Source organism: Triturus cristatus, chromosome 1_2 (genome assembly GCF_964204655.1).
Source record: "Triturus cristatus chromosome 1_2, aTriCri1.1, whole genome shotgun sequence".
NCBI classification, from domain to species: domain Eukaryota; kingdom Metazoa; phylum Chordata; class Amphibia; order Caudata; family Salamandridae; genus Triturus; species Triturus cristatus.
The window spans coordinates 899,089,967-899,114,212 of NC_140580.1; the positions used below are offsets into that span (position 1 = coordinate 899,089,967).

Below are 24,246 nucleotides of genomic sequence, written 5' to 3' on the forward strand. Positions count from 1 at the left end.
TAACCACTGGCAATTGCTCTGGGTAGCAATCCAACCCATTGTTCAATTTCCCTCCATACCATCTCAATTAGACTCAAACATATACAAATTAGTCTTGGTCCTGCTCCAATAGGAACAGTACAGCCAGATCTTCCAAGCCAGGTCCTCTCTGAACAATAAAACACAAGGAACCCAAGACCAGTTTCGCCCTGATTAGGGTGTATTTTGGCTCCATTTGCACAGTGAGCAAAGGATCAAGGTTTGACCATATCTGTGGTCACTTGAGGTGTTGCATCAAACACACAACAGATGATGGGAGAAATGCTGGCCTGACAGTTAGTCTAACCATTGGCAATCGCTTGGGGGAGAATTAACCAATCCAAAAAAAGGCACGGAGTTAAAGAAAGACTTATGAGTCTTTAAGATTTAGTAATTATTCATCCAGATGTTTTCAGATACAAAAACCGTATAACGGATTTAAACCAAACTACAACATGCATTTGCAGAGCCAACATCTTTCACCCTTAAGATGCCGGTGCCTTTTGCACAAACAAATAACATTTTAAAAAGGCCAGATGTGGCAGCCGCATAATTTTTAGGTCTCGCCTGACCCAGCGCTTGCGCTGGTCTGGTGAGACTTGCAGTGCATGTGTGCGGGCGCGCTCTTGAGCAGAGGTGCCATATGGCATTCCTCATGCTCATTAAGCGCATCGCTCGCCGCGCGCTTGATCGCGATCACTTTCACGTTGCACGTCGGCCGCGCGCACACTGGGAGAAGCATTCACACTGAGCAGCATTTGTTACGACAGATTTCCGAGATGTATTTTCAATGCAATGGACTGAATATATTTCAGAAAGAGTTCCATATCTTGTAGCCCAGCGGGATCTTTATCGTTTCGCTCGGATGTGTTTTTACCATAGCATATTAACACAATTTCATCAACCTCAAGCTGTAAAAGCAAATGTTCTTATTCATTCGTCTCCACGATTCAATCACATATAAAACATCAGTTTTTCAAAGGATAAGGTTCTATTTCAGCATAATAATATGAGTAGCTTGTCATTTGCCCATGTCACTTGAGCTGAAAAACAATTGATTGTTTGAAAAGGGCGCAAAAAAAGTAATTTTCCGTTTCGGTTCCGAGTTTCTAAAACAAAGCAGAACGTGTAAAATAGCCACCTTCAGATTTCAATACTTTTAAGACTTCTGAATTGCAGAATTTTCGAGTGTTTGTCTAAACCAGGCCGGAGTCATCCGCCCTTGATAACAGTTCATTCGTCTCCTCTCGAGACCCCTGCTGTTCATTTCATCAGCACCAAGCGCATCATGTAATCTTGGCGACAGAAAAAGAAAAATTAAAAGCAACATGCTAGGCTGTCACACTTAAAATTTGTCATCAGTTCAGATGTGGCCAGCATGACTTGAAACAGAATAACACTTTGAATGAGTTTTACTAGATTAGCACTTAAACGCAGCTTCCTGTAGACCGGAGTTTACTTGCGTGAATTCCACTTTGCCATTTAATCCAGCAATGCCAGGAAACTGGATGGGGGTCTTTGTCATTTCACTTTTTATGTCACATTAATGGGACTTAATGGAAGTATCTGAAAGAAGTGCCCAAATGGACTTAGACGTCTGTATAGCTGTGACATCAGTTGTAGTCTTCAGCCAAACGACCCGTCGTGATTGATTCTCTTGCATTTAAACTGAGGTTTATTAGGGGCAATTCTGTTTTGATTGCTAGTTTGCTGTGAATAATGTACTCTTCGTCACACTTAATAATAGTTATGTATTACGCTGAGTAACCATTATCACTAAACGCCTGTGAGGACCTTTCAATATGCCCTCCTGATATACTTGATTTCATATTTTTTTATACATCGAGAAGCCTATTTATACAAATCATGGAGCTTTACTGCACATTTGACTTATTCAACAACGCCAAACCAAACAAGCATTGGCATAGCCAATAGGTGTCGCCTTTGGGGCCTTATAAGTGTTGAGCCATGCAACAGTTGATGTTGTTGCACCAAGGATATTGTGCTGGATAACCAAACGCTTATAAGGTCCCAAAGGCGAGACCTATTGGCTATGCCAATGCTTGTTTATGTGAGTGCTGAGATACAGCGGGAAGTAAAACAAACATGATAATAAAAAGCAGATTTTTAAAGCTGAAGGGCCGGTGGCAATTTGCTACCTAGCCATTTAATTATTATTATTATTTTTAATTTGCAGTTCTGGATAGTGGGTTGAAGAGGAGTAAGGGAAAAGAAGCGCATGAAGTAGGGAGCAAGAAGAAGGGCGTTTGATACTGACACCAGGGAGAGAACAACACAGGGCAAAGTGAGGAGCACACGGGTGAAAGCAACACAGTGTGGCAGGGCAGGGAAGCACACTGGCAAGAGACAGCACCACAGAATGGGTGGGGAGAGAAGCACACAAGGGGATAGTTGAAAAACCGTGCTCTCATATTGGGTGCTTAAACAAAAGAATTGTTCCCCAAAAGTGAGTACTGGAAAGACACTAGGAAAGTGGCGATGCTCCATGAGATAAACGTACATCAGATGGGCAAGGCAAGCCATCAATAAGCAAGCAAAGAAGAGCGACCGTGAGGCCAGTAGTGGTAAGCAATGAGCTGGCTTGAAGACCACTCTACATTCTTGATAAACTGACAATAGGTCATTTGGAATTTCGCTTTGGTAGGTTCGACCTTAAAAAAGGCATGTTTTAGTAACATTATATCTCCATGAGAGGTCTTTTGTAACGGAATTCGGCAATTTTTGCTGTAGGAAAGAGTTACTTTTCTAGTGTGGCTGAAATTCAGGTGATCTACTTTCAGATCATCCTAAATAACCTTTTTGCCCATCGTACTATCGGTGACAAGGTTATGTGAGCTGGCCATGGAAAGTGTCTGCAAAATTCAAGGCAGATTCATCCAACAGCAGCATAGTTATTAGCAAATCAAACACCTATATTTAATGAAAGTCTAAACTCGAGCAATAAAGCAGTCGCAATCTCCAAATTAGTAACGTTGTGCCTCTGAAAGCTCTTAGTTGAGTTACGGGCATTTAACACATTGAAGACAAATTACAGAAAAGTGTTATGGTAAAGCTAACATTAAATTAAGTCCTGTCTGATGCTAATGTGGTAATTCTGAATGCAGAGTGGCACAGAAGGTGTTTTAGGTCTCGCCTTGCATACATTACAAGCAGTCTGTTGGTAAAAAAAAGATATGATCTGCTCGAAGGCGGGCTTAGATCCTGTCTGTTGCTTAACATCAGTTGACTTTATTGTCACTCTTATTTGCTTGCTTTTTATTTGTTGCCTCGTGACGGCTTTCCCTCCACTTATTGTGTTTGCCCCTTCCATGGAGCATGGCCTTCTTACTTGTGTCCTTCCACTGCTTACTTTTCAAGCACTCTCTTTTTCTTTTTGTTTAAACACTCCATGAGAGTCCATGTGTTTTCCAGCTGTCTCCCTCGTATACTTGTCTCCTCTGTGGCTTTGTACTGCACTGTCTCAACTATATGCTTCTCTGCCACCCAATTCGGTGATGCACTCGTCTGAGTGTTCCACCTGCGTTGCTTTCTTGCCCATGTGCTTCTTCCGTCCCAACTCCACGTTGCTCATGTGCTTCTCTTCTCCCCCTGCACTCTATGTTGCTGTATCTCCTTATTATCACATCTCTTCTCTTCTGCCCTCCATGCTGGGTGCCCCAGCATCCATCTTTGCTGCTTACCCATCGTCTGTGTTGTTTCTGCCCCTACTTTCCATGTTGCTTCCCCTCATCCCACTGAATTCCTTTCTCCCATCCCACCACCCACAAAAAAAGAATGCTTTGCCCTACTTTATCGCTTTTCATTTACCGATGCAACTCTGATTGTTAAATAAAAAGAATAAAAACATCTATTTCATTTGGTAAGTGCACACATGCGGGGTGTGTGTCTGTCTACCAAGTGACCCAGCCCGCTGTGTCATCGTTTTTTTTCTTCTCTTCATTTGTAGCCCTACTGCACAGCATCGAGGATGCTGTACAGCTTAGTAAAACATTCAAAAATAAAAGGCAATAGGTCCCAAATGCTAGTTCTTTTGGCTTTGCCAAATGCTTGTTTTCTTATAATTGAAGAGACTGGCCACCAAAACGCAGACTTGTGAGCTACTTTCAGAATTGTTTACTAAATTGCAGGATTGTTGGCTCGTAAGCTCCCGTTAACATGACAACTTTGAAGCCAGCCTCTCTGATAGTGACCTATAGACTGATTTTTTTAGAGCGTGGGAACAAGAGTTCCTAAAATCCTTTAATTAATTGTGGCCGTTTATGGGACTGGAATCAAATTTCAACATAAAGCAACATCAAAAAAATGATGGTCTTGGTCTAAATGTCTGATGGGAGATTGCCATAAGTGGCATGGTATTGTGGATGTATAATATAGGAGGGGGTGGTGTGAATTCTAAACGTCTGTTTAAATTTTTGGTCATTAGGCCATATTGACAGGAACAAAGGGAAGTAGCACACTGCTGAGATTTGCCGGCGACTAGAAGTGCATTTTAGTCGTTGCATTGCTGCTCAGTGGCAGGCAGAGGGCAGTGGTTAGCCAGTCATGAAATGGATGTACTATCGCCGTAGTTGAGTAATGTGATATTTTGTGGTAACCGAGAAAATTGTTCAGGGTGGTGAAGGGTTTTGTAGCCTTTCATAGTGACTGTGCTCGAATAAGATACATCACGAGCATGTGGAACCCTGTAACCAATGTTCTTTCTGCCCTGATATATGCTTTATGTTCATGGCGCGCAAACTGCCCTTAGTGCACTGTACATTGTTCTGTTTACTGTTTAAAGGTTCCCCTCCACCTCCTCACTTCCCTACCCCTTCTTCCCCACCCCTTACCCTCTATTGATTTTATGCAATGTAAAATATATCCCCCTTGCTGTGGTACTGCTAATATTTACCCCAATAAGCCATCCCTGAGGACTCCTACGCACATGGGCACAATTTCTTTTTCAGGATATTTCTTGATATATTGTCAGTTGTAGGACTGCTCCCCTCTTTTAGGGTTTTTTACTAATAAAATCCTGGGTGTGGTTTTCCAACGTAAAGTCTCACGTTGCATTCAGCATAACTATATTCTAGAGAAAAAGATAATACAACGTAAGGCCAAATACTAAGTGATAACGGCTTGTATAAATAATGCAGCACTTTTTTTTTTATAAAGCTGCTGTAAACAAACAGTAAAATCTCACTTTTGCCAGCTCTCTAATTGGGTTTTCCGTGGGGGTGGGAATGACACCCAGACATACAAAGAGCTTGTTTTCGGCTAATGGCAACTTCCTGTTTCTTCGACTTTAAGCATATAATGGCATTTAGTCTCATCCCTCCGCAAACAGAGACATTTGTTTGGGGGAAATCAGACTAGGCAAAATGGGAGCTTAAAAAGGAGAAGGAAAGTCTCAAGAGGATTCTAGGACACCATATTGGATGGAGTTTCTTGGGTTACTTAGGCAATTTTTAAAGAAGAGGTCTCCTAAGCCATACCGTTGGGCAACATAGAGGCATGGATGAACCAAATCCTATCGCTCAGGTAAGACACATAGGAAAGCACGAAGGGACAGAGACCAATAAGTAAGAGGCGTACTAGGTGGGAAATCGTAGATCACTGTCCTTGATAAAGAAAATGAGGATAGAATCCAAATTCTGTTCAGTGACCACGGGAGAAGGACCTTGAAGGGTGTTTGTAATTGTGGGGATCTGGCTGATGTTTCACTGGAGTCTTCAGCCATTTTGGAATCCGATCTCTCGGTACCTTTTGTTCTGCCCTTTATATTGGCCAAGCATAATAGATGAGAGGACAGGTTGAAAAGGGGCAAGTATAGGGTGCTCTTTGATGACTCTAGGTGGATCTGTTCATTTATTTTTTTTACAATTGCCAAGCATCCTCCCGCCTTCCAATTCTCCTTCCTCCTTTGTTCAGATGATAACTTGTGCGCATGTGGACTGGAACCCCCCTGACGGGTGAATGGCGGTGATTCTAAGTCCACTGATCCTGGTCTACTGCTCGGCAGTGTGGAACCCTCAGACCAAGGCACTACTGGTCAGAAGTTGAGATACTCACCACTCCACCCCCTACTCTTGTCTGCCATCTAAAGCTCAGAGACTTAAGTAAGTAGTAAGAGGATTTCAGGGTTCAGTGATGGGTAGAATTAAAGAGTAGTAAGGCTTTCCAGTTCAGGGAATGGTTGCATTAAGGGTTTTAGGGTTCTGGAAAGGGTAGCTGTAAGTGTTAGCAACGATTTTTTAGGGTTGAGGTTTGAGTAGTATTCAGGAATTATACGTTTTTAGGGTAATGGAAGGGTAGTGTTCAGCAGTAGTAAAGGTATTTAGGATTCAGGAAAGTGTATCTTTAAAGGATAGTATGGGGTTTTTAGGGTTTGAGGAAGGCTAGTGTTACTAGGTCACAAGGCGTTTGTAGGGTTTAGGGAGGGGTACTATTAAAGGACTGTAAGGGTTTTTTAGGTCTCCGGGAATAGTCATTGAAAACTGCAGTATATTAAATAAGTAATTTAATATATAAAAATATTAAATTTGACTTGAATTAAATATATTATGATGTAATTAAAACAATAGTAAAGTAATATTTCAATTAACTTTCAACACATTCCCCTTAACTGCCCTCCTCCTATCTCTGCTACTGCCACAGAAGTACAAACATAATTTCTGATTTTCTAAGTGACCCATTGCATTGTAGTCACATGTGTTTGACCTAAAGGTCCAGCTCTGTTGTAGCATAATACCTGGACTTGATAAAAAGCTCTGGCTCCTTCATAAACAAATAATTATAGTTCTTGAAGGATATGCACACAAGTTCTGCCCAGTCACAACATGTCCTCCTCTCCACCAACACTTGGGCGAAGCCAAAACCCCTCTCTGTAGTACTCCTGAAAGCTCTTTATTTAAGTTGATCACATAAGATGCATCACAGCGGCTCTGTCAAGCCAGACTTAAAAAGCCACATGTCATTCTCTTGTAGCATGATTTTTGTCCATCTTGGATCCTTTTTTAGCATTTGACTAGAACAGTATTGAAAACCTATAGCTTTGGTTGTGCTTCAGGTAACCGGATTACAAGCGTGATACATTCTGAAACTCCGCTAATACTACTACTCCAAGAGAATATATTCTCAAATCAAATTCATTTAGCATGAAAAAATTCTTTTCGTGCAAAACACTGTGTACTTTTGCTTTTGAATTTTTATTCATATATTGTTTTAATAAAAAATATCTGTGTTAATAGAATACATATTACTTTTATCTGAATTGTGTGGAATCTACAATGCTTGTTTGAAACTTTCCTATAACACTGTGAGTAATGATCCACTGCTCTGTGTGACACAAGAAATGGTTATAATATTGTTTTGGTGTGATAGTAAGAGAGCTTTTGAGTTCAACAATATAGTTTTTCGTTTACAAGAAAAATACCCACAGTAATCAAACTATTGTTTAAAAGTATTTTTTTACTCACCTGAAAAATGCTCTTGTCTGGAATGAAAATTAATCTTTCTGTGACTTCTTCAAACAGATTGAAATATATTTGTATTTCAAAATCTTCCTTGGAGTCCTGGTTACAGGTTCAATTTATAAATTGACCCTGATCTGTAGCACGGAGAATAACTTCGTTTGTTGCCCTTTGACTTAGAGGATTTTATCCGTGACTGCTGGACCTTTACATGATTAGTTTAGATACTCTTTATGATTCAGACTAAATTTAGTTTAATTTGCAATTGTTATTTCCTCCCACTCTGTTACAGGTAAAATTTGAACGAGATCTGAAGCGCATTTGGCGTGCAGCAGGGTTGAAAAAACTTCCAGAAGGCTGGCAAGCCCCCAAGATCTACACAGCAAGAAGGGGGGGAGCAGAATGAGAGTCATATGAGATGGAATTTACTATTTAACTTGAACTTGTGCATTGTAATAAAGTTTGTTTAAGTGGATCTGAAGTATTTTGTTACCTTATGTGAGTTGTTAAATTTCCTTGTCTCTCAATTCATCTCAATATCTTAGACACTTTTACCCCTATTTATGAAAGCTATTTTGGAGGGCCTAAAGCAGTAATACTTTACGTACATTAAAAGTATACAGGTCGTTACTTCACATGGCTTTATATCTGGAGTCATTACGTTGCATGAGGTAGTGTTTTTATATTGGAAGAGTTTACATCGAGAGTGCTTTTTACTTCTCATCATTGAAGGTAAGTATATTTTAAGTAGGTATTTAAATGCACGTTTGTGCATATATATCTGTGTACTTTATTTCTAAACATTTTGTTTTTATCTATTGTCAATTTTTAAATAGTAATTATAATAAAAATAACAGTACAAATAATCATAATTCGATTAAGTTATATTTGTAATATTGATAATATAGTAATGTTTCATTTAATCATTTTTTAATTGGTATTTAGGTCGAGCATTCAAGACCTCTTGTATATACTTTAGTATATACTTATCATATACTTATATGTCTATGTACTATGTGGGCTCTGGACATCAGCCCTAGGACTTGTCTGCTTCCGCTTAGGGACTTTTTTTCTGTTCATCTGCCTCTATTTAACTTTCTTGATAGAAAACGACCAGCAGAGGTCAGTAAAATACCAGAATCACTTCAGCATTCTCTAGATTCCAGTCCATAGAAATTGTCTTCCATGAGCACCCGTGGACAATGTTTTTTTCAAATCTTGTATTTTCAGTGATATGACCACCGAAGGCCCTGATTTTATATTAAAAACAGAGCTTTGGACTATAGCATTTCTCCAAGTGTTCCCATACCTGGTGTGTCACGCAGTTTGGTGCTTACTTTCCTCCATGTTAAAGAACAGTAGATGTTTCAGCACCCAGACTAATGTGCTGCATAGCTAAATACATATAAAGTCCCAAATGCGAGACCGATTGCATTGCAAATGCTTGTTACTATTGCAGTACCCTAAAACCTATTCCCCTAAAATTATAACCTTCTTTGAACTCAAAAAATCCCATCAACCCATAGCCAGAAAAAACATACTCAAATCCTAAAACGCAGTAAAGCAATACCCAAACACTAACCTAAAGCCGTACTGGGCGCCCGAAGCAGCCCTGGCAAATTTTGTAGACCATCCCCCATACGGTGCATAGCGAGCACAGTGAGCCTGACTGCTACAAGGAGGATTGGGGGGGGGGGGGAGGGGAGGGGGGGAGGTTCTCCCCTCCAGAACATTTTGGGGAAAAATGGTCATTCTATAACACAATTTTTCATTATATATTTAATTGTATTTGTTTTTAAAGCATAGTAGATGATGACATTACCGTGCACCAGGATGTGGCAAACTTTATTGGGGCTCTTCAATGATTCCCACACTATCACCCTTCAACAGTGCCTATCATCTCTCCATTGCCCCTCTCTCTCATTTATTTTATAGCACCTCTCATACCAGTTTAGTGTGTCAGAGCATTTTACATCACACACAGAGACAGTGAGTCATACGTGTGTAAATCAGTATATAAAAATGTGACATAATACAAAGGGGACTACAAGGTGTAGGATTCACATGTCATCTGTACTGGTAGGCCTCTTTTAAGAGTGCTTGGTCTGGGGAAGCACAAACCTCAGGATTCAGAACATAACACAGTGGTTAGGGTTGACTTTACTGATAAGACTTTATTTCTACACAAGTAAACCCTTTTTAGGAAAATGTGGATAATGAAAGAATGGGGAAAAACATAGCTTTCTAATCTAGATTATGATTGTAATTTATGAACTGCACAGTAACAAAAGGATCCGTGTGACAAAAGCAGCGACCCACTGAACTATGCACATAAAATACTGTTCTGTGATCTGCATAGTACACACTCTTTGCAGCAGGCATATTAACGCTATGCGCTGCTTTAGATGAGTCAATACTTCTACTAGACAAAACTCCAATCTCTCCAGCAGGTATGTTAATCACCAGAGTTGTATTGGCACTTTTATTATTGCCTGAAAGTCCTTGGTAATACAAGGAACTCTGCAGTGCTTTTAAAACTGATGCACTGCTACAAAAACGACCCCCACCCTTCCAGCCTACTGGGGAAACACCCTATACGGCCATTCCGCCCTTGACTCAAACCCAAACCCATTCTCAACCCTGAACCCTAAAGCCCATTAACCCGAAACTCTACACATCCCTGAACTCTACAAATCTCAGTTATCATAAATAAAACACATTCCTGGACCCTTACCAAAATTGTATAACTAAAAAACTCTCCAAAACCCCTAAACCTCCCCCTTAACCCTGAACTTATTCCCATCCCTGAACCATAAAAACCCTATACATAATTACGTACTAAAACCATATAGATATGTATTTTCACTGGAAAAAAACGAAGGTAACAGTGACATTATTGTTAGGTCTGGTAATAATATCTTATTTATCGTGGAGAAGTGTGGCTCACTGTTAGAGTAGGCAGACCTGGAAGCAGAGGTCAGCCCGGGACCAGGGTTCAATTCCCAGCTCGGCTGGGTCTTGAGTCCATAAATTGTCCATGGACTCGATAATTCTCGCTCCAGTGCATACTTGATTCATGGGTTCACACTCTGCGACTCTGGGCAATAGCTCGCTTAATCTCCACAATGGCCCCTCGTGGCGGGATGCCTGGCTTTCACCTTGTGGATGCCCTGCTGGGTTATCTCACAGGGGAATACCAGGACGGGTTCCCTAAGCAAGCGCTTAGAGACCGGTTGGTGATTTGCGCTATATAAATATCTGCACATTTACATTTTACTGGGGGCGACCCACACCCTCACCCCCCCCCCCTCCCCCCACCCATGCAAGACCAGCCAATGAGAGCACCCATCATATTAGAAGGAGAAACTTTTTAAATAAGGCGGAACTACTTACCTTGTCAAGGGGTAACCACATCAATATATAAAAGGCAGGCCTGTTGGCTTTGTCAAGGGGTCCCCTCATTGATAAAACAGCAACCATGTAATGATTAAACATTACAACCAATAGATTACAAAACCATGTCCAAAGGCATTAATTATTACCTAGCATTACTCTGTTCTCAATAAACGTTTAAATAAAGCGTGTGAATCCAAACAAATTCCAAGAAGTCAGGCTTTCCAATTGTATAGTGTACCCAGCACTCTGTAAGACACGTAAATTAACAGTCCATTAATCAATATTAGTAAATCTAAATGATTTATCCAAGAGTAAAAACTTCTCTTGGCTGCAAATGAAACAGAATACAAGATGGTCCGATATTGATGTGTGGTTAGTATTGGTATTTATTAATCAATTTATAATCAAGCTTGTTTGTAGCCTAAAGAAATATCATTTGCTTAAGCTGACGCTTTTTATTCCGATGGAACATCCTCAGGCCTACAATTAAAAATGCATAAAATCATTACTGATTCACTGTGGGAGTTGAAACTCATCTTGAATACAAATTAAAAGGAATATAGAAAAATCTTGGTATCTATTTACACTAGCGTAGCCTCGTTGAGCAACACAAATATATATTTTATCATTCATTGTTTATTTGGAAACCTTATCCAAATGATGATAGTGGAAGAGATGTGACGCAACTGCCAGGGCGACTGACTCCGGAACACCGGGGCTCACGGTTCGATCGCCGTCGGCAGGTTAGCCCAGCACCATGTGACTCGGGGCAGAAGCTCGCTTAATCTTCCCAACGGCCCCCAGTGTCTTGACACCCTTAGAAGTAATTGTTTGCACTTTACAAATACAGGTATTTCATTATTTTATTATCAAACCCTGAAAACTGCAAACGTTAGAGAGACTTCATAGAACAAAAAACCTATTTAGACATAGATTATGCTATTGTCTAATAATTATTATTTTGCCTCTGCCATTCATGACATTAACTAAAAAATTATAAATAATGCCCCCCCAAATCTTTTTTTAAGGAAAAGAGAAAAGGAAGACGTTAAAATGTCATATTTGAAAAATGACTCAAATTAAATGTAATAGGTGTTGTTATCCATGCTGTGCAACAATTACTTGAGAATTTGATATCCATATCTATATCATAAAGCATTTCTTAAAATGTTTAAGGAAACTTGTACATTTATTATTTATGTATCTGTTTCTAAAGTTTTATAAAGCGTGAACAAGACCCAGGACAGGTATCAGAGCGCTGTACAAAGACGATAATTGGCGTTGCCGTGAAGAGACAGTAAAAAGTACAAAAAAGTATCATATGAGGAACCAGCTGAAGGCCCTACTAGACGAGGCTGTGCAGTTTAAGCGCGCACTACGCCCCAAGAATGACATAGTACATTTCGAATTGAGTGCACATTTTAAACCATAAAGAGAAAATGATTGTCAGGCATACATTTCAATACAAAAAGAAAAATGATTGTCAAGCACTCGAGGGAAGTGATAATCACATGACATTGACGCTATTGCTGCGGAAGTTCCTCCAAAAGTAGCTATTTGACTTGTTTCTTGAATGAAGCAGTTGATGGGTTGGCTCTGATTTCCGTCGGTAGGGCATTCCAGATTCTTGGAGCCAACCCTGAGAAGGTGCGATTGTAAGTTCTATTTTTGTTGAATTTAGGTGGTTTCAGGAGTAAGGTATTGCAGCTTCTTAAGTTTCGACTGGAACCAGAGAGCTCGAGTTTCTTTGCCAGGTAAACGGGGCTATTGTGGTGTATAGCTTTATGTCAAAGAGAAGGGTTTTGGGACCAAGAGCCAATATTTAAATAGGTCCTGCACACACGCTCGTAGTAAGCTGTGCAACCAGGGGTGTGCAGTTCCTAGGGGGAAGATGGGTCTTGCTTCGTGATGCCCTCACACACCCCGGAGGATGTCATGCTTCATCATTGGGCTTTGCTCCTCGTCGGGCTGGCGCTGTAATGCCCGACGGGCGGAGATCTTTTAGTGAAGCAGCCGTTAGGTGTGTGCGGGTATGAGGGCAAGGGTAGTGCAAGGATAGTAGTGTTAAAATAAGTAAAAATCAGTCCTATTCCAAACTATTTTATTGTTTTAGGTAGATCCAGCTTAGTTAAAAATATCAGGATGCCATATGTGAAGGTAATGTTCCTAGAGGGCTATCTCTGTGGAAAGGGTCGACATGTTTCGTGCCTTGGTTGCTCCTAGCGAGTCAAATGGCACTTCATCAGGACCTAAGTGAGTGGTTTGTGTTGCACTACTAGATGTCTGGCTCCTAATGTTAATGGATGGTAGCCAGGCAAAAATAGCGTGACGTCCTAGTAGATTGTACTGGACGGTAGCATATGACCAATGGGGAGGGCCTAAATGCTGATGGGGATGGTGACAAAGCAAATAGTTGCTTTAGCGGGTGGCAGAAGAAGCAACCAGCTGTCCTACCCTTGCTTTGGGCCCCGCTTTATGTGTCAGACAAGCTATCTTGAAGCGGATCCTTGCTTCAATGGGAAGCCAATTAAGTTGAATTAAGTCAGGTGTGATATGATCATGCTTTCTGGAGCCTGTGATTAGTCTGGCAGAGGCGTTCAGAGTAGCTCTTAGCGGAGCTAACCTTGCTTTAGAAAGCCCTGCTAGGGTTACCAAGCCATATTCTACTCACAAGATAACAAGGGATTGGACTGCTGACTGGATGTCCTTGGGAGGGAGGAAAGGTTTGATTTTCCTGAGTGTTGAGCTGATGATTGGCACTCTTAGTAGTGGCACTGATGTGTCCTTGCATGTTTAGAAATTTGTCCACGATGACACCTAAAGAGCAAGCGGAGTCCACCACGTGCGGGGAGCAGTTGAGTGCAGAGATATTTTTGATCCAGTTTTGCATTCGGGTCTTTTGGTTGCGGGTGTAATCAGGAGAAATTCTGTTTTGAGGAAATTTAGTAACAAGTGGTTATATGTTAGCCATTGATGAGTTTTTTTGAGCGCTCCATTAAGAGTTTTAATGTCATCTAGAGAGGAGATCTTCAAATACAGTTGAGTATCGTCCGCGTACATATGGTATTGAATGTTTGACCCGTTCAGAATAGCAGTTAGAGGTTCCATGAAGAGATTGAAGAGCGTGGGCAAGAGTGCAGATCCCTGAGGTACCCCAATAGTGACCGTGGTGCTTGCAGCCAAAGATTGATTGACTTTGATTCTCTTTGTTCGGTTGTGCAGGAAGGAGGAGAACCAATTTAAGACAGGGCCAGATAACTCCATCCTATATTGCAGAAGGTTAATCAAGTTATCATGTTTGATAGTGTCAAAGACAGAGGACAAGTCCAGAAGAATTAGAAGACAATGCGTATCTTGGTCCAGAGCTCTCAAGGCGTCATCCACAATGTGCGTTAGGGCTGTTTCCGTGCTATGACCTTGTCTAAATCCTGACTGATGTCGGTCTAGCAGCTGAAATTTCTCGATGTGGTTGTATAGCTGTGTGTGAACGCATTTCTCGAGCAACTTCGCTAAAGACATGATGCTGGAGATCGGCCGGTAGTTATTGGGGTCAGTTAGGTCTGCATTGGGCTTCTTGGGGATGGGTGTGACTTGCCCCGTTTTAAGGCAGTCGGGAATCCTCCCCTGTAAGAGAGATTGTTGGATGATCTTGGACCAGAGAGACAGAATGGACAGGTTGCGGGGAGTGGATCACTGAAATGGTTGGATGGTTTGATAGATGCCAATGAATGTGATACCCCCTCCAAGTCCGGGAGTATGAAGGTGTTCCAGCAGGCATTGTTTTTGGGTGTGTACTCTGTGGAGTAAGGCGGAGCACTCACTGCTGCAGGTACTGTCAAACCCAAGGAGCTCATCGACAGCAGGTTAGTAGCGGCATGTTGCAGCTCCCGATCAATAATCCTAGACTTTTCAGGGAAGTGCGCTGAGAAGTCTTCTTTGCTGGGACCAGCGGTTTTCATTGCAGGAGTCAGATTATCCTGTTGTTTGATGATGTCAAACAGTTTTTGGGGACGGTTTTTAGCTTTATCAAGCTGAGCTCTGAAATAATCTGATTTGGCAATGCGAATGTGTTTGTTTTAAGAGCTTCTCTTCTTCCTTAACTGTTTGAGACTAGAGGTTGAGGGGGCATTCGGCCAACATCTCTCAGAGAGCCTTTAATTGCGTTGTTCATCATTAGGGGCACCATTGAACAGAGGTTTGGATTGTTTGCAAGGAATCCTTTTGAGTTGCTTCGGGGCTGCAGAGTCGAGAATGTTTGCCATGGAGTTGACGTAGTGTTCTGTCAACTCTTTCCAAATTATTCATGTTAGTGGGAAGTTCTAGAAGATTCTTGCTCAAGTTGGTGAGGTTAGGGATGTTGATGTCTCTCAGGTTACGAGTCAGTTGCTTGTTTTTGAGCGGTTGACCTTGTCTGAGCAATACCTTTTCCTGGATGTGAAAGTACATTTGGTAATGATCTGACCAATTACATGGTACTATGTCATCCAGTTGAATGATGTGATCTCTAGCTATAATAAGGTCGAGGGTTGCGTCCTTGGAATGAGTGGGTCCGTTGCAAACCTGTAAATAGTTGAGGTCGGAGAGGAACGACTTAAGAGAGCAAACTGGTGTATCATTCATGTCATTCCAGTGAATGTTGAAGTCACCTAGTTTTATATGGTTGGGGTGGAGGGCTGAGCTAGCTGAGATGAATTCCATCAGTTGCTCTACAAAGCTTAGGTTATCCCCGGGGGGATGATAGATTGAGTGAAGCAAACAGACCATCTTGCCCTTGTTCCAGATTTCAGTGACAAGAATCTCACAGTAGGACATCAAATCATTATGGGTCTGCTTCAGAACGAGGCTAGAACGATGGATGCAGGCAATGCCCCCCTAGATTTAATAGATCTATCGCATTTGATAATGTCATAGCCAGGAGGAATTAAGATGTCAAATATAGGGGAGGAGGAGTCATTGGGCCACGTTTCCGTAAGAATCAGGAGATCTAATTCTTGTGATAAGATGAGTTCGGAGATATCCGCCAGGTGTTTTACTGCTGATCTGCAGTTGATCAGCATCGACTTGATATGAGAGTTGGTAGTTGCTTCAACTGTGCGACGTGGCGATCTGAAGTAAGTCATCCTTATTCATGGATCTAAGGTTAACGCTAGATTCCCTATCTGGATCAGAAGTGATAGTGGGTATGATGCTATTAGGGACCTCAAAGTCATCATATGAAAGCGAGCGTGTCCTCTTCAGACATCTGAGGCTGGAATCTAGGGGGTCTAGCATGGAGGTTAGGATTAGGGCGAGAGGGCCAGCGTGGGTTACTAGAATAAGTCTGAGGACCTTTCCATTCCACCACTTAAAGTGGATGCTAGGGGCTTACGGAGATCAGACCCCAGGTGTAGATAGGGTTTGCATACCTTCTCATTCTTCAATGAGCAGTGTAGGAGGGTCTAGAGGTTATCCTTTACAGTAAGGGGGTCCAGCTTCAGTTCAGCTAGTTTTTCTTCAATTTGACGCAGGCTGTCGCCGTCATTTACTCGCCCAGAATAATCTGACGGGAGAGGCCCTTTCTCATCACAGTGCTTGCACGGGGAGATGGACACCTGTTTGTGCTCAATGATGGGCTCCAAATGTGGGGTAGTATTGGCATGGCTGGTGTTAGGTATCTGAGCAAGGGGTTGGGGAGAGCACCTTTGAGTGTGCAACTGGTGGGGCCCAGTGGTCGTGTCCTGTGCTAAGGAGGTAGTGATATATGAAGCGGAAGTTCTAGGAGGGTTCATAGTAAGTAAGGGCCCTGATGTAGTGTCCAGTGTAATAGGTGAAGCGGTAGAGGAGAATCTGGAAAAAAGCTCCAATTGGATAACTGTGTCAATATTTACTCCTTCTATAAGTTTACCACATTGCGATGGATGGGGCGCTAGCGAGCCGGCTGCAAGATGGCCGTCACTTTGTGAGGCTCTGCAGGCTGGGCAGCTAATCCGTCATTTATCCTGCGGGTGGCCTGCCCATCGCGACACCAAAGGCGTGGGATTGACGTGGTGTTGGCTGCTGCACTCGCTGATAGCGAAATTGGCTCTGGCGGGGACCCTGCTCCGGTGGTTTGCGTCTGGATCGCCCCCCTGTGGTGAAATGGCGGCCTTGGCCTGACTGCGCCCTGTCAGACAGGGCCTGTGTGGTGCCTGAAACTCTGATCGGAAGAGGAGCGGAGGCCTCACTCCTGCGGCAAGCTTACGGTGAGGACCTACGCTGGCTGTGGTGAGCACCGGAGGCCCGCGATTGTAGGAGGACGACCGGGGCGAGCGGCTTGCGGCTCTGCCCACTGGACCCTGATTCGCCTCTCTGTGGAGTTTCCTGCGGCCCTGAAAGAGACACAGTGAGTGGCGGTGGCGCCGGGCGGGGGAGAGTCAGCCGGAAGAGTGTCCAGCGGGGGTGCCCCATAGTGGACTACTTGTGAGGAGGGGAGAAGCGGTGAGTGGCCGGCCTGCGGGGTTGCGGCCCTAGATCTGAGGGGCTCGCCCCTGGTCGGGCTCTCCTGGTGGCGTGCTCCTTCTGCCTGGTGTGGTGCCGGGTGGGTCCCCTTCTATGGGAGACTTGCGCGGTGGACTTACCGGAGCCCGGCCCCTGCTTGCCTGGACTGTGCTGCCGTTGTTTGGTGGGCCGGGGTCTCTGCTCTACACTCCGGCGACGGACTGGGCCCTCCAGCGCATTTGCGGGTTGGATGGAACAGTGGGGGTGTGCGCCGTAGCCTCACTTGCATCCCAGTGGGGAGGCCCCCTGAGACCAGCGTAGGATCGAACCTGGCCCCCTGAGTGACTGTGCCTCCCACCTGGTAGTTTTGTGCAGCGGCCCCTTGAGGGGTTCTGGCGGGCCCCTGCTTCCGCTCTGTCTGCCTGCTTGCTCTGATCCTGGGCTGACAGTGCTGGCCTGGCTGCGGACAGCAACAGGGGTGCAGTGTGGGCCTCTCCTGCGAACTCGTGAAGCCGACCCCTAAGACGTGGGTAGCCTGGTCCCCAACGTTGAGCGGCTTTGGGCCTCCCAGCGGACCTTGGTGGATTGCGGGAGCAGATTCTGGGGGTCAGCGGTCCCCCCGCGAAGTCTACACGTGATCGCCTAACCGCCCTGTGTCTGAGCGGACTCTGTTGCGGTGGCCGGATGCTCGACTGAGGGACACCCCATCGTTGGGTTTGGGTGATCTGACTGATGCTGGAGACGACAGAGGCTGTTCTTCCCCCACTTTCGACCGGCTTTGTGACGGCCTTGAGGCCCCTGGCCCCCGGTGAGTGACTTGTGCTTAGCGTAGAGCAGCTCGCCTGGCCCTGATCAGCGCTGCGCTGTGGGGGGCCTACCGGCGGATGGTGTGCGGTCTGGGCATCATGGGCAAAACCGATGTCTAACAACCTAAACTCTTCTTTGACCTTCGCAAATCCCCAAAGCGACTAATCCCCCGGTGGAGGAGCTTGAAGGAGAGAATATGGTGTCTGCGCCGGACCCTGAGCCCAGCATATGCACCATGTTTTGCTGATTTGCACATTGTTTTGTCGACTTGCACTCTGGTCACGGGGCCGGAAGGGGGAATTATCTACTCTTACCGTCATTGGTAGTCACTGCTAGCGGTTAGCGCTCTAGTGCTCTGACAGATTCCGGCATAAAACTCACGCTGGCGCGAACGCGCAGCGGACGCGCGCAGCGGGCGCGCCGAAGGCGCGCTAAAGGCAAGCCCGTCTGCGCCCGTCCGCGCTAAGTCCGGGCATAGGGCCATTTCCCCTGCTTCTCTCCCGTCTACTTCTAGAAGATACTCCAGGGAGGAAATGCTGAGCTGGGACCCGAAGGGGGGTAAGGCAAACTGTACCCGGATTAATCCTGATTGCATGAGTGGCCTGCAGACAGAGCTATGCCAACAATGTAACCACATATGGGCTGGGGAAAATGTAGATACTATGGGGTGCAGACCTGTTAGTGGCAAATCCGCCTCATCTGAGTACGAATCTCTGAAGTGTGTGCTTCTGAACGCAAGGTCACTAACTAAGCACAGTATGGAATGCGCTCTATTCATGGCAAATCACAATATTAAATTAGCTCTTATCACGGAGTCCTGGACGAATGAAAATTCAGGCCCTGATCTTGTTAATGCCATGCCCCCTGGTTTTAGATGTTATACACTTGACAGACCGATTAAAAAAGGAGGAGGTCTGGCGGTGTTATATCATGAAACCTTAAAGTCTGCCTTTACCAAGGCCTCTAATTCGGCCTGTGAGGCAACATGTATTAACATGCAAATATCAGATCATGATACTTTCAGTGCCATTCTTTTATATCGACCTCCTGGGCCTAAGGGCAAGTTTTTAGATTCTATTGGCACATTATTAGAGGAAGGGCTATGCAACAAATCTTTCACGGTGTTGGGTGATTTTAACTTTCATCTCGAAGACCTGTCCGACCCGGATAACATTAGGCTACAGCAGATTTGTAGCGGCGGGGATCTTAAACAACTAGTAACTGACCCCACCCACTCGGCAGGCCATACTCTTGATGGAATTTTCTCAAACAACTCCTCTCTTACTTACTCCAAAACAGTCCCTCTTATCTGGACGGATCATAGGGCGGTTCTTTTTGATCTTGAAGTAACTAATCGTAATTGTTCTAGATCCTCCATGAAGGTTTCTACGATCACTAGGGACTGGAAAAATATTGATAAACGAGAATTGGAGAATCTGTTGGACTCATCACGGCCTGCTCTTTTATTTAATGTGGAGTCAGACACAAATGCTTATACGAAATGGGTAGATTCTGCTTGTCAGAAACTTGCGCCAGGCAAACAATGTATCCTTAAACGAATAGTGCCATCTGCCCCTTGGTACTCGGAAAATCTTAAAAAACAAAAACTTGAATGCAAAAAATTCGAACGTAAGTGGAGGGAAAGATATGATACTCATGACAGAGAGATTTATAAATTATGCCTCTCCAAATACAAAAAACTGGTTTTAGAAACTAAGAAAGCATATTTTGGAGATCAAATTAAGAAGGCCGGACCTTCATCTAAGGTTTTGTTTAACACAATTGTTAAACTTACCACTCCCGATAGCCCTAAAACCGAGAGTAGTCCAGAACTCTGTGAAACTCTGGCTGCTTTCTTCCTACAAAAGGTAGGAAATATCTTTTCTTCCTTTTCCTCTTTATCTTCTGGAGCCGCAAAAGTTGTTCTAACTCAACCATCTGGCGGTAAAATTCACACTCCAACATTAGATTGCTTTATTCCCCCAAACCAATCTGAGGTTTTTAAACTATTCCTTGAGACTCGCTCCGGCTCCCCTTTGGACCCATGTCCAGTATCTATTTTGCACCTGGTTCCGGAAGTGAACGTGGAAGTTCTTACCCCACTGTTCGCAGCAATCTGTGACAGTGGTCATTTTCCATGTGCATGGAAAACAGCTTCTATCCTCCCCCTCTTAAAAAAAGATAATTTAGACCCTTCTGACCCTTGTAACTATAGGCCCATTTCCCGGCTTCCCTTTCCGGGGAAAATACTTGAGAAAGCCATGAATGGGCAACTCAGTTCTTTCCTTCAAGCCAACTCTCTGCTTGATAAAACTCAGTTTGGCTTTCGTGCTGAACATAGCACTGAGTCGGCACTGATTAAATCTACTGAGGAGGTCAGGAAAGCTCTAGATCAGGGAGGTGACGCCATACTTGTTCTACTGGACCTTTCGGCCGCTTTTGATACGGTCCATCATGTGGTTTTGATGGACCGTCTATCTGCGGCCGGGGTCACTGGCAAGGCTTGGGATCTTCTTAGGTCATTTCTGACCAAAAGAACTCAAACAGTGGACTTAGGCAAATACAAATCAAGACCTTTCGCTCTTCCCTGTGGGGTCCCACAAGGGTCCTCACTTAGTCCTACCTTGTTTAACGTGTATGTGGCGCCGCTAGCCGTTGTGATCAGATCATTTGGTTTTCAGCTGACCACATACGCGGACGATACACAAATTGTGTTATCTATTAAAAGGGGGGCTGAAACCGAGATTGGATCCAGTTGTCATAATTGTATGCAGGCGATTTCTGCCTGGATGGCATCGAACTGTTTGAAGCTCAATGCTGACAAAACGGAAGTGATTGTGTTTGGGAATAGCACTAACCTCTGGACTCCGGACTGGTGGCCAGCAGAAATGGGCTCACCCCCACTACCTGTGGTTCGAGCCAAGAACCTGGGAGTGATTATTGATTCCAAACTCTCCTTTGGAGACCAAGTTAGCAGGGTTGTTTCTTCCTGTTTTTTCATTTTAAGAACCCTTCGGAAAATTAAATTTCTCCTCCCTGAAGATAGCCTAAAGACAGTTGTCACGGCTTTTATTCTATCTAGATTAGACTATTGCAATAGTCTTTACATCAATATCCAGGAGAGACACTTGGCTAGACTACAGATTGTACAGAATGCGGCAGCCAGGCTGATCACAGGGACACCCAGATTTGTCTCTGTGAGGAAGGGTATCAGGACACTCCATTGGCTGCCCGTCAGGCAACGAATTCAGTTTAAAGCACTGTGCGTTGTTTTTAAGGCACTCAGTGGAATTGGTCCTGATTTTCTGAAACGTGCCTTTCAGTGGTATGTTCCTGGAAGAGCTCTGCGCTCGGCTCAGGCTAATCTAGTTACCCTCCCCCGCTTCAACAAAACCAACTGGGGAGGTAGGAGTTTCTGCCATTGCGCTGCGAAGGCTTGGAATGGGCTGCCTCCTAAACTCAGGAAGCTCACGGACCTTCTTTCTTTTAGGAAAGAATTAAAGACATGGCTATTTACTAAATCTTCTTAATAGCATTTCACAGACCAATCTCAGGTGGATAGCTTACAGCGCCAGGACACCTCAGGGTAACAGCGCGCTATACAAGTCTTTTTAACATTAACATTAACATGTTTGTTGAGCTGAAGAACTCCCTGGCAGCCATTGATTTCAAAATCGACTCTATGTCCGACTGCCTGGACTGGCTTAAAGATAAAGTGGCGAAACACGATGAGCGCATCGCGGAGGTCGAGCAGTGAACCTCCGCACTGGAAGATGAGGGTATGGCAACACAAGAAAAACTTCAAAGTATGGAAAAGGTACTTGAGGTAATCCGCACCAAAAATGAGGACCTTGAGGCCTGCTCCCAGCGCAATAATCTGCGCATTCTGGGAGTACCCGAGTCCACCGCAATGACCCAGGTGGAGGACTATGTTGAGTACATGCTTAAGGCCCTCTTTGGGGGAGCCCTGTTGTCTGTGTGCTTGGTGGGGCGCGCCCACTGATCCCTGGGCCCGTGGCCTCCCCCGGGCACCCTGGCCTGCCCCATCGTCGCGAGGCTGCTGAACAATAGGGACCGGGACACGGTGCTTCGCAAGGCCCGTGATCTGCCGGACTCCAGATACCAGGGCAATGTGTTCTCATTTTTCACGGACTTTACGCTGTCGGTGCAGGCGGCTTGTCGTGACTTTGTGCCTGTCAAGCAGATGCTGCAACAGCAGGACATCAAGTACTCTCTTTTACACAGCAAAATTGCATGTGTTTCACTCGGGCAAGACATCGTACTTTACGGATCCCGCATTTCGTCCGCATTCTTAAACGATCAAAACCGGCCGCCACTGGGGAAGACGATTGACTGGCAGGAGATATGCTTAATGGGAATGACTGATAATTGTGCAGCAACCTCCCTTGAATGACTGGTTCCATTGTGCCTTAGTGTTTCATTGTTCCTTGCCACACTTATACTTGCTCTTTTTGGTAATTCGTAACCATGGGGTGTTGCGTGGGATGACCGCCTGCCTGATATTGGGAACTCCCTAGGGGCTCTTGCCTGGCCACCAAGCTCCTCGGGCTGGGATATGCTGAGCTTCCTGGTGCTGCCCCTCTGGGATGAGTCCCATGTTGCGATCTGATGTTGGCCCTCTTTGGCCGGGTTGGGGTGGGTGGTTATTATTCCGCCTAGTTGGGTGGCTGTAGTGGGAGGGGGTGGGTTGGGTGGGTGGTGGTTTTACTGTATGTGGTGTTTTTTGTCTGTATTTCCCTTGTCTTCTTCCCTCCCCCCATCTTTACCCCTCTCTGGTCCAACAAATGCAGTTGCACGTTTTTCGCTTTCTTCTCCCCTCTCTCCTTCATTGCCCGCGACTTGAGGTGCTGTGGTAATGGCTGATAATTCTAACACCAAGCGCACGCTCAAAGCCATCACCTGGAATGTGCGGGGCTTAAACGATTGCAGAAAGGTGCGGCTCACAGCGGTGCTGCTGAATCGCCACAGGTGAATATATGCTTTTTGCAGGAGTTACATCTGACGCGTGACACGTATTCGCGCTTGCGGGCGGGCTGGATGGGTGAAAAATACATTGCAGGGTACTCTAATTACGCTCGGGGTGATGAGTACAGGCCCCAGCTAGGCCCGCAGGACACAAGGGTTCGCTCTCCTGTAAAGAAATCTATAAGGAAGTTGGCACGGAAACTGCAAAGTACAAAGACACGGTTTATTAACCCTTAAGGGTGGTCCTACAATCCATACAATACCCTTCAGTATTGCATAGAGTAGCACAAAGAACTTGCATACGCTGTCCCCTTTTATACACAACAGAGGGGTTCATAAGTGGGAGGATACGACATGAGACGAAGAATGTTACCTTTTATGGACATTTGCAATACAAGATCGATATGTGGGCGGAGCTGACATACTCCTTAAACCCGCGAAAACATGGTCAAGCAAGGACTAACTGATAACAGATGTGGTCAAGTCTGGGCATGCGCCAGACGGACAAAGGAACTATTTATAGACTGTTACTAGGCAGATTACAAGAGCAACTGACACAAAGATAAGACTCTTCTCGTGCTGAGCACGTGGAGACACGACAATACAAAATGGAGTCCAGACTTCAGTCAACATAACAAAAGGAACATATGTAAGGGAGAAGAATTCATGTCTTTAGTAAATGCTTAATCACATCGAAGTTGCAATTTACAACAGACGACCCTTTCAGCATTTACTGAAGACATCCGGCTTGTTAGAATAATCATCATATATATCAATTATCATCATCTCTTCTACCTCCTTAGCTAAACGTTTCTGATAAGTAACATTGGCAATAGCTTTCTTATCGGGGATAAAAAATGGTACACATACGGAACAGAGCAAGGGACCACATTGAACACAGATGCAGCAAGAAAACAGAACTGCTATAATTATACAGAGACCAGTCAAAACCTTCCAACCCCAAGCAGTGATCAATGCCCAGAACCATCCAGAAAAGGACCAAGTGCCGTTTTCTGTATGGATTTCAGCTGCAATTTTATGCAACCTGTTAATTGCATTATAGACTGAAGGTGTGTGGTCAGGAATAAACACACAGCAACTACTTCCGATA

General features: G+C 44.4%; 1 protein-coding gene across 2 annotated transcripts in view; it reads left to right on the forward strand.

Annotated features, from left to right (window-relative positions):
* AURKAIP1 (aurora kinase A interacting protein 1) overlaps window positions 1–7,965 on the forward strand; it is a 48,864-nt gene extending 40,899 nt beyond the window's left edge. For both annotated transcript variants that reach the window (XM_085609587.1, XM_085609588.1), the window contains exon 4: window positions 7,783–7,965. In XM_085609587.1, the coding sequence (XP_085465713.1) occupies window positions 7,783–7,896 (114 nt within the window). In that variant the 3' untranslated portion in view covers window positions 7,897–7,965. The remainder of the gene's footprint in view (window positions 1–7,782) is intronic.
* Window positions 7,966–24,246: the final 16,281 nt, after the last annotated feature.